Here is a 14,954-nt window from a genome sequence, read left to right as displayed (position 1 = left end):
CACTGCTGATATCCTGTTGGCTCCACAGGCCAACGCTACTCAGTGTGGAGATGACTACACAAGGGGGTGAGTGCCAGGAGATGGGGCCATCTTGGAGGTCGCCCACCATGGCATTTTCACACAAAAGACTGTCAGAAACACACCACAGTAAAGCAAGAGGATGATGGGGTATCAGCATCTACTCTCCCTGCTTCTGGACCTGCTACACTCTACTCTCGGTTCAGGAGACTTGGGGGAGGTCATGTGACTAAGGTCTTGCCGATAAACTTAAGCCTGGGACTTCTGCTGGCACTAATGGGGAATATGTGGCTGCTGCTTTCCCCCTGGGTTTGCTGGGGAGCATGTCAGTGCCTGCCAGGGGTCATCTTTGTCACTATGCTGCAAGAACCAAAACAAAGGATGGTAGAGCAAGAAATGGAGAAAGTGTGAGGGAAAGGGAGAGGCAGGAGGAAGACCTCATTCTTTAACTGAGCCCCTGACCCGGCCTTGCCCGCAACCGTCCCTTCTTCTGAACATTTCAATGTCAGAAGCCAGTCCTTTAGGTTGCTCATAAAAATTAGGAGGGAGGTTTCTGTCATTTGTAACATGATGCCATCAAATGAACAAGTGAATGAAATGTGGCCCATCCACACACTGGAACATCACTCAGCCATGAAGAGGAGCGAAGCTCTGACAGCCCCAGAACGTTAGATGGACCTTGAACACGTGGTGCTCCTCAGAGAAGCCAGACACAAAAGGCCACAGAGTGCGTGATTCCACCTATGTGACACGTCCAGAGCAGGCACAGCCACAGAGACAGGAAGTGGGTCAGTGGTTGTAGGGGTGGGGGAGGGGTGTTCTGGCGTGATGAAAACGTTTTGGAATTAGAGGTGGTGGCTGCACAACACCGTGAATGCATTCATTGTCACCGAGTTGCACACCTTAAAACAATTAACTGCCTGTTATGTGAATTCTACATGAATGGTAACATAAAAAGGAAAACAAAGACCACGATGTCCCACCCAGCATTGCCTCTCTGTTCTGCCAGGTCTTCTCCCACCCACACCCAGTCCCTCCCAGGTTCTCCAGGGAACCCTCCAGCGTTTACCCCTCTTTTAAACAGAGCACTTTCTCCTCCCACACAAGACAGTTGACCTCCCGTCACCGGCATTTCCTCCCCAGGCCCTAAGTGCCAGGTTTTCTTCATCCCCTCCTTCTATGAAAAGAAACAAGGTAGCTCCTCACACACACACACCCAGGAATGCATCCAGGCGCATTGTTGAGGGGAAAAGCCAGGGTGTGCTGATTTCTTTTTTACAGGACCATGAATGTATGTCAATGGACAGAAAAAAACCAGGACCTTCCCCAGGAAGCACATTCCCCCAACCCTAAGACATCGCAGGCGACAGCTGTGCCAAGCGTTTTTGCCCCCTGCATAACACAAGTCCCCATCTTTCTGGCTCCCAACATTCATTTTCTCACTGACCGTCCACTGAATAATTGTCCTAACGTTTAGATTTTTGGTCATTCCACACCACTCTGATCCTAACTTCTGTGTTGGTGAAAGCCTGGCCTGGCTCTGTGTGTCACAAAGAACGCCGGGCTCAGATCACGCTGGGTTTGCGTGCCGCCTTGCTGAAGGTCCTCAAACTCCCCCAAAGAGAGTCAGACGGCAGGCTACGGGTCACGTTTTCTTTAATGAAAGAAAAACGAAAGCTGAACAAAAGTCTGGGTTGAACAGTCACACCATAAATCCCTCCACCTCCCACGCACCTGCATGCTCCCCGCCAACTATCCCTAAGGGCATCACCTCTGGAGGAACAGGAACAAATGGAGCCCAGGTCCCTGGCATCAACATGCAGAGGTCCAGTCTGACCCTAGGGGGCGCTAGATGCTCTGCAGCATGCAGAGAGCATGATGCAGGTGCTGGCGAGCAGCTGGGGGACAGCCGTGGCTCCGCAACATCCCCAGGGTGTAGGAGGTATGAGGCTGGCCCCGTTCCCAGACCGTGAGCAGCAACTCTTCGCCCCCACCGCTCAGCACCAGCTGAACCTGGTCTCCATTGCAGCTGACCTGCCAAAGGTAAGAAGCCGAGGTCAAGGGGAGCTGCCCCCAGCTTTGGCCTTACAGACAGAAGAAGGACAAGTGGACAGGAGACTGAGAGCCGTCTGATCTGGGTCTCAGAGGCTGCCTCACTCCTAAGAACTCAGAGTCGCGAGCCCAGAGTTCTACTGTACAGAGGCGGAAACTGAGTTTTAGACAGTACTCCCCTGCCCACGGTCACCCAGCGAGACCTCCACTCTTACTCCTGTCACCTGGAGAGCTCTAGCCCCTCACCAAGTACCGGTTTCCCCGAGTGTCCCCCGGGGCTTTGGAGTCAGTGCTCTCTTCCTGAGGCCCCGCCCAGCCCAGGGCATGGCCCCGCCCAGCCCAGGGCGTGGCCCCACCAGGTCCGAAGGCTAGAGTTGTTTTTCCTACTGTAAAAAATTTTTAAGTAATAAAAAATTAAGAATAATAATTAAAGTATCATATGCTACTTATTTTGAAATGTTTTAGGGCTGGCTGATTTGTCAGAAATTGCCAGGACTTCTCAGGAAAAACTCAAAAATGATTTTCCAAGGAAATGACATTTTGACAGCCGCTAAATGAAACCACCCACGAAGATGACCCCAAATTACATTTTGACGTTACTTACACTCATTTTATTTTCAAAAAGATTTTATTTAATTATTTATTTATGTACAGAGAGAGGGGAAGGGAAGGAGAAGGAGAGAAACACCTATGTGAGATTGGTCACCCCTCACGTACCCCCCGACCGGGGACCAAACCCACAACCCAGGCGTATGCTCTGACCAGGAATCTGACTGGCAACCCTTTGCTTTGTGGGATGACGCCCAACCAACCAAGCCACACTGGTCAGGGCACATTTTACTTTAAATTTTGCAGTTTTTAAAATTAGGAGTCAGTACTTTGCCCCAGTGCCAGGAGCCAGCTGTTTCCTGGAGCCCCGCCCCCGACAGTGTGCACTGGAACAGCCAGCATGGTCCAGGGGACAGGGATGCTGCCGCCAACCCGCTGACCCCCAGGGGCCCCTGAGGACGAGGGCCCATGCTCACCTGCACTGTCCCATCACTGAAGAATAGCAGCAGGGCCTGCTGGGACACAAGGAAGCGCAGCAGGCAGAGGCTGGGGCTAGCAGACTTGGTGGGCACAGGCAGGCCCCCCTCCTGTGGACAGACCCAGCCACAAGGGTCTTAGGGCCAGGGTCTCTCCACCTGCCAGTCCCAACAGCCCCACCAGCTCCACCAGCCCTACTCCCCTCACCTCTTGCAGCCGCTGCTGCATGTAGCCAGCAAAGAGTCGCAAGACAGCCAGCTTGGCACCCAGCGGGCTGGGCACGTCCCTCAGGGCAAATGTTTCCAGCCTCTCTCGGTCAGGCATATAGCTGACTTGGCTGAGGGCAGGGGAACAGGGTGCCAGCAGTCACAGTCACTGTCCTGGGTACCTTAGGCCAGGACACCTTCCCACATAACACCACCCCCTTGGACAGTTGCTTTGAAGACCAGCTCCACACTGACCATGCTCTGTGGGCCCAGCCCTTCTCCTGAACTCCAGATCCCTGGAACCATGGGCTCAGCCTGTCCTCTGAAATCCTGATCGCACCCCATACCTGCCCTCCTGCCACCTTTCCATTTCACCCCCTGGCGCTCCATCCTCCCTGCCTGCAAACTCAGTCAAGATTCCAGCTTCCTTGCATCTCTACTCTGCCACCGTCCCAGCCCAAGCCACTGCCATTGCCCAGCTAACTAGTCCAGTCACCTCCCCTGCTAGTCCCCTGCATCATTCCTGCCAGAGAGATCTTGTTAAAAGTGTGAGCTGGATCCCTCCTTCCTGCTCCAACCCCAACAGTGGCCTTAAAGGGCACTGATTTCACATCCTTCCTGTCTCCCCCTTACTCACTTTGGAGTCCCCACTGTTCCTCAGATCCACCATGCTCAGTTCCATCCTTGGTGCTTTGCACATGCTGTTCCCCATGCATCAAATGCTATTCCTGACAGGCTCCATTTTACCATTCATGTCTTGCCTGAACGTCACTTCTTCAGAAAGCTCCTCCACAACCATGCTATTGTGAGCCACATCCCCCACCCCCATATGTCACCTTGCCCAGTCATTTCCTTCAGAAAAATCCTACCTGAAATCAACTTATTCATTTATCATTGTTCTTCCATACCAGGCAGCGAGTGCCTTTAGGTGTGCACAGTAGGTACTTGAATACTTGAGGAGTGGATGAAGAAAGACAGGGGGAAAGCCTGGCCCCCAAGGGGACAGGAGCCCTATCACTTACCCCCATGGGGGGTGCAGGGCCATATGGGTGCCATCCCGAAGCAGGACACCGCTGCTCCCGTCCGACAGCCGGTAGCCAAAGCCGTACTTGCTGGAATAATCCACCCACTTGCGAGCCCAGAGGATGGACCGCTGTTCTCTTGCGGGTCCCTGCATGGCTGGGCACAAAAAAAAGGTGAACTGATGGGGGTCCTGGTGGGGCCTGGGTGGAGGGGCAGCGATGCACAGGAGATATCGAGAAATGTCCAGAAAAGAGAAAACCAACTCTTGCCTTGTGGGTGGAGCACTGGGACATGGGGATCACCCACTGCCTCTGGAAATGAGTAATTCTGAAATGCCTGTAACGCCCAAAATACCATAAGGTTTTGCTTTATTTGATTAAAAATATTTGTATTAAAAATAAAAAATTGCTCAGTGCCACGTGGGATGCTGGATCAGATCCTGGAGAGGAAAAAAGTCATTAGTGGGAAAACAGGACATCCAGTGGGCCAGGGGCAGATGGGACTCCGTGCTGTTGAGGTGGCTTCTCTGAAAAGTTAAATTCTCTTTTACTGTTTATTTAAAACACTGAAATAAAAGTTGGCTTCAGTTGATTAAAGACAAGTTTAAAGTCTGATTGCTAACAGCAAGGGGAGGCTGAACAAAAATGCAAAATGCCCTGGCTGGCGTGGCTCAGTTGGATTGAATGCTGGCCTGAAAACCACAGGGTCACCAGTTCAATTCCCAGTCAGGGCACATGCCTGGGTGGGGGCTGTGCAAGAGGCAACCACACATGGATGTTTCTCTCCTTCTTATTCTCCCTCCCTTCCCCTCTGTCTAAAAATCAAATAAAAAGCAAAAGGGATCTCATGAAAAAGAAAAGGCTTGGGCCTCCCTCTCCGTGCAGGGCAGTGTCCCTCTCCAGATGGGACAGGACATGTGGGTTGGTGGGGGTCAAGAAAAGGGAGAGAAAGAGGGGTTGGGCATCTGGGACTCCGGGACGTGGGAAGGGGACCCATTTTGGGGTGTGGCTGTGACACAGGTTCAGGGCTGGTGAAGATCTGATATCTCATTTCCTTCCTTCCTCAGTTTCTCTCAGTCTCCTCTCTGGCTCTCAAATAGGACGATGGTACAAATGATAGAGACTCAGACCCCGAAAGGACGAGGATGCCCCCCAGAGCCCTCCTCAACATGTCACTCCAAATAAACAGTCATCCTAAGTGCATATAAAGAGGTCTCAGGAAGTCTAGACATCTCGCTCAAGGATGGCTGGTGCTACCATTGGCCTCCTCAAACAGGGAAGGAAACTGAGGCACAGAGGCTTAAGTGACTTGCCTGAAGTCATTGAAGGGTGTCCTGAAGACTCCCTTAAACCTGTCCCCCCGCAGAGCCCCAGAAATACCCCCAGGGGGGCCTGGATGGAGACAGGTTACTTTTCCTCAGAGATTAAGAGACAGTGAGCCCCCAGCCAGTGTGGCCCAGTTAGTTGGGTGTCATCCTGCAAAGTCAGGGCACATGCCTGGGTTATGGGCTTGGTCCCCAGCCACGGTGTGTGTGAGGCAACTGATCAATGTTTCTCTCCCTCTCTTTCTCCCTCCCTTCCTCTCTCTTTAAAAATAAATAAATAGTGTTGTATGAAAGGAGAGCAGGTTAGCACTCCCCTTAACAAGGATGGAAGAGGCCCTCGGGCCTGACCACATGCGGACGGCTAAGGCATTGCCACCTACTTCATGGCATCTAACCACTGGTTTTTAAATCATATAATCTGTGAAACAGTAAAGGCTCCAACTAAATAACACGATGTGTACTGATGCAAAAACAAACAAACAAACAAAAATCTTTACAAAAAATAGGCAGGGTGCCTCTGGGGCCTAGGCTGTGCTCCTACCTGGAGGCCCGGGGTCCAGGCAGAGCTGTAGGTTTCTAACGGCCTCTTCCACCTCCTGCACTGAGCTCCCTGCAGGCCCTGGAGAGACAGATCCATGGGGAGTCAGGGAGAGAAGAAGAGACGGGACAGGCCTGGGCCCCACTATGAGGGGCCCGTTCAACCAGCCCCACCCCAAACCCCTGAATCCAGGAAAAACCCTATTTTCAACCCAGGAATCCAGACATCACTCCCATTTTACAGGTGGGAAAGTTGAAGCCGGGACAGGGGCCTCGACCCTGGCAAGGCACTGTCTTTGGCCATTGCCTCTGGCCCCTCACTCCCCACCCACAGCCCCCACCTAGGGTAGAGAGTCCGCTCACCAGCCGGGTCACTCTGGAGGGTCCCTTGGTTGAGCAGGTAGACTGGGACCTCAGGTCGGGGAGCCCCTCTCTCAAACAGGGGAGCCTAGGGAGGGAGCAGCAGGAGTGAGGGGCACCCCGGCCCCTGGGGGGAGGCCTGAGGGAAGCGAACGGCTCCAACCTCCCCACTCTGAGAACCCAAGTGCTCCCTCTGCTCGGCCTTGCTGTGAGGGCGCCCTCCTTGTGTTCCCCACCAACACGAGCCCTCACCTCCATGCCCAACTCCATGGAGGCAGGGTCTGCACCATCTTCTCCTGGACATGAGGCCTCATTGGGAGTATGGGGGCCTGAGGGAGGCACAGGATTTTGGGGGGCTGCAGAACCTGGCCCCATGTTGGGGGAGGCACTTGCCATCCATACCCACCTCTGCCGCGGTGTGAGTTACAGGGCAGGTGGGAAGCGTGACAAGTGTGTGAGGCAGAACAGGTACTGGGCAGGTAGGAGCAGGTGAGGGGTGGGTGGGGTGATACTCACAGGGTAGCTGGCACTGGCTCAGCAGCAGCTGGCCCACCTTCTGGAAAAGCCTGCCCAGAGGCTGGGGAATGGCAAAGATGGGTGGGCTGTGGCAGGAGTGGGGTGGCAGCCGGTCTGGAGTGAAACCCTTCAGAGCGGGGCATTGGGGGTCAGCACCCCACTCAGATTGCCTTGGCCACCTGGGGGTTCTTACCCTACCTGGGCCTCAGCTGAGATGCCCCAGAGAAAGACCCAGGCTTCCGGCCCCCAGGGTGGCACCATCGCTGGATACCACACACCTGTGTGAAGAAGTCATCCTGCAGTAGGTGGTCCAGGCTGGGCCGCTCAGCTGGGTCAGGTGCCAGCAGGCGCGCGATGAGGCGACAGGCATTGGGTGACAGGTGGGTGGGCTCCGGATAATGGCCGGCTAGGATATTTTCGTACATCTCTGACAGGGGCGCCGCCACGAAGGGAGGGGAGCCGGTCAGCACCAGGTACCTGGGCGAGGTCGGGGGGCAAGAGCCTGGGTGCCTGCTTGCACCTGTCCTGGGCTGGTCCAGAATTGGCTCACAGCTGCCTGTGCACACCTGGCCATACCTACCGACACTGCCCTACTCTGTCCATGTTTCCCATCCATCCATGTTCCCATACCTGCCCTTCACCCCTCCCACCTGGCCACCCCTGTCTGCTCAGTGGACATCAGCATCGGTAGACACCAGCTTATACCTGTACCTGAACGTATCTGCCCAATTTTCTTTTTTGCATGCTCACCCCAGTTCCACTCCTGTATGTACTTCATACCTGAGTATATGCCCTGATCTGCCTGTGCACCGAACACCTGCACACCTGTCCACACATCTGTGCACACTCACCCCTGACCTCCTTTGCACATAGCCCCCCTATATCCCTATTCACACCTGCAAGCTCAAATGATGGCTAGTGGGTGCTCCTCCCATCGGCCCCGTATCTGCACACGTCTGTTCACATGTCACATACATGTCCTCGTGTGCCTGTACCACCACTGCACCTCCCCTGTACTTACTTATACACGTCCTTACCTCCTTGCACACTCCCTCCTGCTCATACTTGGCACCCCCTGTGCAACCCTGCCCCACTTCCCCGGCCAGGCCCCCGGGCCCCCACTCACATGACGCAGCCCAGAGCCCAGACGTCTGACTGACAGGAGTGCCCGTTCCTGGAGACAACCTCTGGGGCCAGGAAGTTCGGAGTCCCACAGAGCACTCTGGAAGGGGATGTGGGGTGGGGGGTGGTGCTCAGGAAGCCTAGGGCCTGCGTGCCAGACTAGGTTTACCTGTGCCCACCCCAAGAGACTGCTCTGAGCCGCCCCCCTTACCTGTGGCATCGGCCCCCTGGCCCCACCTTGGCAGCCAGCCCCAGGTCCCCGATCTTCACCTCCATGTTCTTTTTCAGGAAAAAGTTACCTGCCAGTGGGGTGTGGGGGGAGTCACGGGCATAAGAGGGGGATCCAAGTCCCAGCTCCCGTGGCCCCCACAGCCGCCCTCCCTGCACTCACTGAGCTTCAGGTCTCGGTGCACGATATGCTGCTGGTGCAGGTAGCGCAGGCCGCTGACCAGGCCCCGCAGGTAGTAGCGTACCTCAGGCTCCGTCAGAGTCTGCCGCGCCGCCAGCACGTGGGCCAAAGACTGCAGGTGACCCACGGGCCACAGCGCCAGCACCAAGGAGACACATATGAGCTCAAGTGTAGTGAAGTGGGCAAGGAGAGTGCAAGCAGCCTATGAAGGAACCACTGAGTTCAACTGGGGGCATGGGGCATGGCAAAGTGCAGGAGGGGCACAGGGGAGCACAGGGATGCTCGGGTGGGCCCAGTGACCACCGATGAGTATGAAATAAGCCTGCTGACCACAGAATAAACTGGGCACAAATGTACGCTGGTGAGCCTAGGTGAGACAAGAGAGCCTAGGATGAGCACAGATGGGCCTGGCCTGGGCACAGGTGGAAACAGGTAAGTGCAGACGGAACACAGGGGCGGATGCAGATGAGCACAGCAGACATGGAGGTGTACAGACTCCCTCTCTGCCCCTCCCCTGGGGCACCTGGCGGCTGCAGTACTCCAACACCATGTACACATGGTCGCGGTCAGCGAAGTGTCCAAGGAAGGCCACGATGTTGCGGTGTCGCAGGCGGCTATGCAGGGCAATCTCTCGCTCCACCTGCAGGCACAGCCCTCCGCGTACACGCCCTGCACACAGTAGCCATGCCAACGGGCATCCACCCGCCCTCAAGGGCAGGGGCCTCTCTGGGAAGCCGCTGTGGGCATGGAGACCCTGGGCACTGACAGGGGTGCCCTACCTTCCCACAGGGGCGCAGACCCCCAGCTCCAGCCCCACGACGCGGCACCACTTTGACAGCGAACACGCTGCTTGTAGACAAGTCGGTCAGCTTGTAGCAGCGGCTGAAGGCGCCCTGAAGGGACGGGATTCACAACCTCAGTGGACAGGTGTGCACAAGTGTGTGGACAGGTGGCCAGGCGGCTTCACAGGCACACACCTGAGACATGTAAATACACAGCCCGCACCCTCTTACCTGGACACACAATGCGACGCCTGGGAACAAACACAGGAACACGACCACTCAGACAGACACATCCATACCAGGCACAGAAAGCAGAGACGTGTAACGCATTCAGACACACACACACACACAGACCTGGAGACAACACGGCAGGGTTTAGAGAAAGGCACGGATACGCATCCCACACTCGGTGGTAGCACACCCACGCTCCTGGACACAGAACTCATGGACAACACATAGCCCACCAATTACCGATTCCCGCTACACAATGCACGCCTCCAGCGGGCCCGCCACAAACCGGGCGCCCAGCCCAACGCCAGACCCCAAAACTCGCGCGGACACACAACACAAGCAGAGATAAAGCCCAGGGGGACAGCCAGCAAACAAGCTGGTCGAACATCGGTTCCGCTGCTCTCAGGATCGGTGTGCACAACCCGCCCTGCCCCGCCGGGACCCTTGCCCCACCGGAACCTCCGCCCGGCCCGGCCTTGCCCCTTGTCCCGAAGTCAGACTGCTGGGATCCCCACCTTGCCGATCAGTTTCCCGCGCTTGTAGACACGACCCGAACCCGGGTCGCGCAGAAAAGGGGAGACCAGCGGGCGGCAACTGCCCCGCCGCCGGGACCTGGGCTCCATTCCGGGCGGGGGCCTGCGGGGAGCAGGGCGCGGACACTGGCGCAGCCTCCCACTACCACCGCGCAGCGCAGCTCAGCGCGGCTGCTCTGGGGGCAGCGCTGCCCGGGGTGCGTCTCATTGGCTGAGGGGGTTAGGGGGAGAGGGCGGAGTCCCGAAGCTTGGGAGCTGGCCCGCAACGGGAGCGGGCGATGCGTGGGGAACGCGTGGGAGTACGTGGATGCCCCACTGGCAGCGTTTGCATCCCGCGCGCCAACCCACTGTTCTCAACCTGGCTCTTTCAATCCTGTGCCTCCCGCCAAGCTGCAAACTGTCAACGCGCAGTTTCACTGAACCACTGAGACAGAAACCTAGTCCCAAAGGGATTCTCATTCTTTTGGAGGCCTCCCCGGGAAAGGTGGGTGGGACTGGGGTTTGGTGGGCTCTCCCCCAAGTGCTCTTGAGAAGTGGGTCTAGTTCTGAATGTCTGTGACTAGGTCTTTTCTGCAGGTGAGTCTCCTGCGCCCCCATGACACCGTGGGGCTTGACTACCTGGGCACCGGGCGACACAGCAGGATTCAGGGGCTGAGAAAGACGTCCAGGATCTCTGGGGCTGAGGCTGGTGGGGAGGGGAGTGAGGCCTGGGGCAGGGACCCAGGGGGGAATGGCTCCTTGTCGGAAGGTGTCATATATGAAGGACACTTGACAGTGAGAAGGGACAGGATTTAGGGACCAATGGGTGGACACTGCGATTTATGATTCTCAGCAAAGGCTGACAAGGAGAAGCAGTCAGTTGGGAAGACAAGTGGGCAGGCTCAGGCTGTGTGGGGGCATCTCTGAGCTCTGGCCCAGCTTCGGTTTTAGGCACTTCCCATTCCTTCTCCCATCTCACCCTTACACCAACCTTGAAATACGGAAAGTGGCCTGTCCCCATTTTGCAGGTGAGTACACTGAGGCCCAGGGAGGTTAGGTTGCTTACCCAGCCAGGAAGGGACAGTGCTGTGTTTGAATTTGGGCTTCAGCCTCTGGCCACCTCGGTATTAATCCCCAAATGTTACATAACACAGTGAATGGGGAAGGATTAGCAGGCCTCAGTGAGGCTGGAATCAGGCCTAGGAATTTTCCAGAGGCCAGATTTCGGAATCCAGCCCGGCCATCCCCCAAGACCCCCCCCAGGAGGGAAGGCAGAGCCCACACACTGGGGCAGGTGGTGAAGACCACTGAATCCCCGGAAGGTTCTTGGGAGTAAAAGAATCTGAAGTTCCTGGCTACGTGCCACACAGCATGCCTGTCAGCTGACCCCTCTGCACAGATGCCAATCTATCCCAACTCTTGGCTGCCCGCTAGGTTTTGCTGGCTAGGCCTCCACCACAGCACTGGGGAGATCGCCCCTTCCCAGCCTGCACCTCCCTGAGCTGGGACCTCCCTCCTCCAGAACTCTAGAATGAGAACACCTGGAATAAAACGAAAAACATAGCTGTTCACAGCAGTGCGATTCACAGCAGCCAGGAAGGAAACACCCTGAATGCCCAGTGTGGATAAACGGGTAAAGTGCGGCTCAGCCACACACTGGAATGTGAGTCAGCCCTAAAAAGGAAGGAAACTGACACCTGCTGCCTCGTGGATGAACTTTGAGGATATTGCGCTCAGTGAAATAAGCCAGACACAGAAGGACAATCGCTGTGTAACTGCACTCACAGGAGGGCCCTGGAGGAGTCAAATTCCCAGAGACAGGAGGTAGAGGGTGGGTGGTGGGCTGGGGGAGGGGGAGGAAAGGAAGCTAGCATGTGATGGAGACAGAGTGTCCGCTTGGGAAGGTAAGAAAGTTACCGTGGTCACGGCTGCACAACGATGTGAATGTACTTGATGCCCCTGAGCTGTGCACTTAAAAATGGTTAAAATGGTAAACTTTATGCTGTGTGTATTTTGCCACGAGAAAAGAAAAAAAAGGAAAAACATATTAAAGGCCCCACTCTACTCCCCAAAAAACACAACCTTAGGGGACTTACTAAAACCCCCATTTTAAAGATGAGCAAACTGAGGCACGGTTTGGGTGCTGATCACAGGATCACAAAGGGCGCTGCCTGGCCTCCAATGCTAACCCCTGCCCGGGGTTCCACAAGCCGGGTGGTCACCAGCTGGATCCCCTGAATCCCTACACCCCAGGCCACAGCTTCACTTCCCCTCCATTCTGTTTCCTTACTGACCTGAAATAACTCCCCAGACTCAGCAGATTTCCCTGGAGAAGTGCAGGAAGCTTTGCTCAAAATACCTGCCGCAGGTGAGGGGGCAGCTGCTGAGACAGCACTGGGCAGCCAGACTCCTGGAGGTCTCCCTAGGGAGGCTCGAGGGGCTTGGCATGGGGCCAGCCTGGGCACAGTCTTCTTCTCCTAGAAGGTGCCAGGGTGGGAGCCCCCAGGCAGCTGAGACTCACCCTGGCTCCAGGTACCTCTGTGGTCTCCTAGCCTTTAACCCTCAGTGGACTCCCTCGTGTCTGTACTCATGAGGTTGGCCTCTGGGGACAGGGCCTCGTGAGCGGAGTCAGCAGGAAGGGACCCTGCCTCTGTGCTTCAGAAACCCCATGACTGCAGGAGGGCATTGCTTTGAGACTGGCCCAGTGTTAGGGGCGGGGAACTTTGCTTCCGCTGGTATAGGATCAGACCTCATCCTTGCCTCTCCCAGCCTCCAAGCATCCACTGTTGTCAGCTCCTTCTAGAAGCACCATCCTCTCTGGTCCTCCAAGGTTATTCCCATCTCAGGGTCCTTAACTTAATCCATCTGCAAGGTCCTCTCTGCCATGTGAGGTGACATAGCTACAGGTCCCTTTGGGGAAGGGACACCATACTCTGACAACAGAGGGCAGACAGGAACTTTGTAGTGTCTGTGCAACTTTCTGTAAATCTCAAATGATTCCGAAATTTAAATTTTATTTTAAAAAAAGAACAAGATTTAGGAGATCATTATAAGAAATTCAAGGAATACCTGTAAGGTGGTAGCTCAAAGTCAGTCATAACCCCCAGCCCAAGGTCATTGTGGCCAACACTGGGGGTGCACCCTTCAATGTGCTGTCTGAGTTTATGGCAACGTGCATACTTCTTTTATAAAAACGTCTTCACATCGTGTGTGATTTCTCTAGTATTTTCCACCCAACAGCGACCCTTGGATGACTTGCCATTTCTGATCGTTCCGTGCTCCCCAGCCTCCAAGCCGTGTGAGGCCTCTGCCCGCCTCCAGCCTCTAGCCTTCCTCCTTGCTCATCGCGCTCTGGCCACAAAGGCCTCCCTTGGGCCTGCACCTCGCCTTTGTACACGCTGTTCCTCCGCCGAGAACACCCTCTTCCTCATACCCTCTTCCACCCCGTCCCCCCTCATCCTCCAGGTTCTGCCTGGAGCATCCCCACTTCTAGCAAGTCCCCCACACCCAACCCCCCAAAGGAGCTGAGGACACCCATTTGGATGTGGGTATGAAGTTGCTCCAGAACCTCTGAGTTTCACTGAGTGTGGCTTCACCCCTCTGTACCTCAGCGTCCTGACCCATAAAGTAGGGGTGAGGAGTGTCACATCAGATATGGCAGCCTCCTAGGCTGTGGCAACTCACAGTAGGTGAAGTGCTCAGTCACTGGGTCAGTAGCATGACAAGTAGGACCTGTCTGGAATGAGGGTGATGGAAAGGACACTCCCCATGTGTGGAGACTTCTTGATTAGAAGTCACAGAAACCCAAAGTTGCTAAAGTGAAAAATACTGGGTTTGTGGCTTCAGGTACAGCTCGATCCAGAGACTCATCTCAGAAATTGGGATTTTTCTGTTTCCTGCCTCTTATGTGCTTAGGGTGGCTCTTTTCAGGTGGTAATCACAGCTCACATGTGTGACCTTGGCCATGGTAGGTCCCAGCCCCTGTTCCATCCATACTCAGGCTCAAGGACATCTGGGCAGCTCCAGAGACCTTGGATTGTGGGGCAGGAGTGGCAGGACCCCTTCCATTTAGTCAACTCAGAGGGCTGAAGGATCCTGGCACCACATGGCCACGACCCAGGGATCACAAGTGGCACAAGGAATGGGAGGAGGGGGTATGAGGAGATCACTGGATCTCCTCATAGACATTTCCTAATCCCCAGGGAGGCCATAAGATCCCAGACCTCAGAGGGGGCAGAAGTGCAGCTGATCCACCTCTGCCATGGCCCTCATGCACTCTCCCAATCCCATCCTGGCCTGGCCTCCGGGAGGGGTTCTGGGCTGGAGCTCAGAATAGGGGGAATCCAGCTGACCCTGAGCCAGGATCCAGGTTTGGGCACAGGGTTGGGGACTGAGATGCTACCGGACCTAGAGCCTCTGAACCTCACAACCATCCTCTCTACCTGCACCAGGTATTTTGAGCCAAGTCTTGGGCCTTATCCTCTGGGAATCTACTGAAACCAACTGAGTTGTTTAGAGGAGAGAGGTGGAGGCTGGAGACACAGGGAAGGCAAGAACTGAGGGAAGGCAAAGACTGGGGGGGGCCCAGGACCCCACACCTTCACCCCATCCCCACCTGGTGATTCTACCAGTCCTGGGGCCCCCATGAAGGGTGCAGTGCCTGCTGTATTCACTTTCTACGGGACTCAGTGCCTGTTGCATACACTTGTTACACAGATAAGGGTGCAATGCCTGCTCCAGACGCTCCCTGCAGAAAGCCCCTTCTGTAAACCCTCCTTGCAAGGTGCGGTGACTTATGCATGCACTCTTCTACAGTGGCTGTTGTGGGCAACCCTT

General features: G+C 55.6%; 1 protein-coding gene and 1 non-coding gene across 3 annotated transcripts; one reads left to right on the top strand and one right to left on the bottom strand.

The window, feature by feature from the left end:
* Positions 1 to 1,668: 1,668 nt before the first annotated feature.
* On the bottom strand, positions 1,669 to 10,286 carry PLK5 (polo like kinase 5 (inactive)). 2 transcript variants are annotated; one of them, XM_053910783.2, is made up of 15 exons: positions 10,122 to 10,286; positions 9,373 to 9,486; positions 9,117 to 9,233; positions 8,576 to 8,795; positions 8,396 to 8,483; positions 8,189 to 8,284; positions 7,341 to 7,539; positions 7,063 to 7,189; positions 6,799 to 6,875; positions 6,550 to 6,634; positions 6,191 to 6,268; positions 4,325 to 4,481; positions 3,304 to 3,433; positions 3,096 to 3,206; positions 1,669 to 2,052 (listed from the first exon to the last, which is right to left on the bottom strand). In XM_053910783.2, the coding sequence occupies exons 1-15, from the start codon at positions 10,227 to 10,229 to the stop codon at positions 1,867 to 1,869; spliced, it is 1,893 nt and encodes a 630-aa protein (XP_053766758.1). In that variant the 5' UTR covers positions 10,230 to 10,286; the 3' UTR covers positions 1,669 to 1,866. The 2 variants fall into 2 exon arrangements, with proteins under 2 accessions (XP_053766758.1, XP_053766759.1); XM_053910784.2 differs by having other exon boundaries at positions 8,576 to 8,705.
* Positions 5,930 to 6,055, top strand: LOC112312698 (U6atac minor spliceosomal RNA). Its single transcript, XR_002975596.1, has one exon. It is a non-coding gene; the product is annotated as a U6atac minor spliceosomal RNA (small nuclear RNA).
* Positions 10,287 to 14,954: the final 4,668 nt, after the last annotated feature.

Source organism: Desmodus rotundus, chromosome 9, assembly GCF_022682495.2.
Source record: "Desmodus rotundus isolate HL8 chromosome 9, HLdesRot8A.1, whole genome shotgun sequence".
Classification (NCBI taxonomy): domain Eukaryota; kingdom Metazoa; phylum Chordata; class Mammalia; order Chiroptera; family Phyllostomidae; genus Desmodus; species Desmodus rotundus.
The sequence above is the reverse complement of the archived record's forward strand: the minus strand, read 5'-3'. Positions and strand labels throughout refer to the sequence as shown.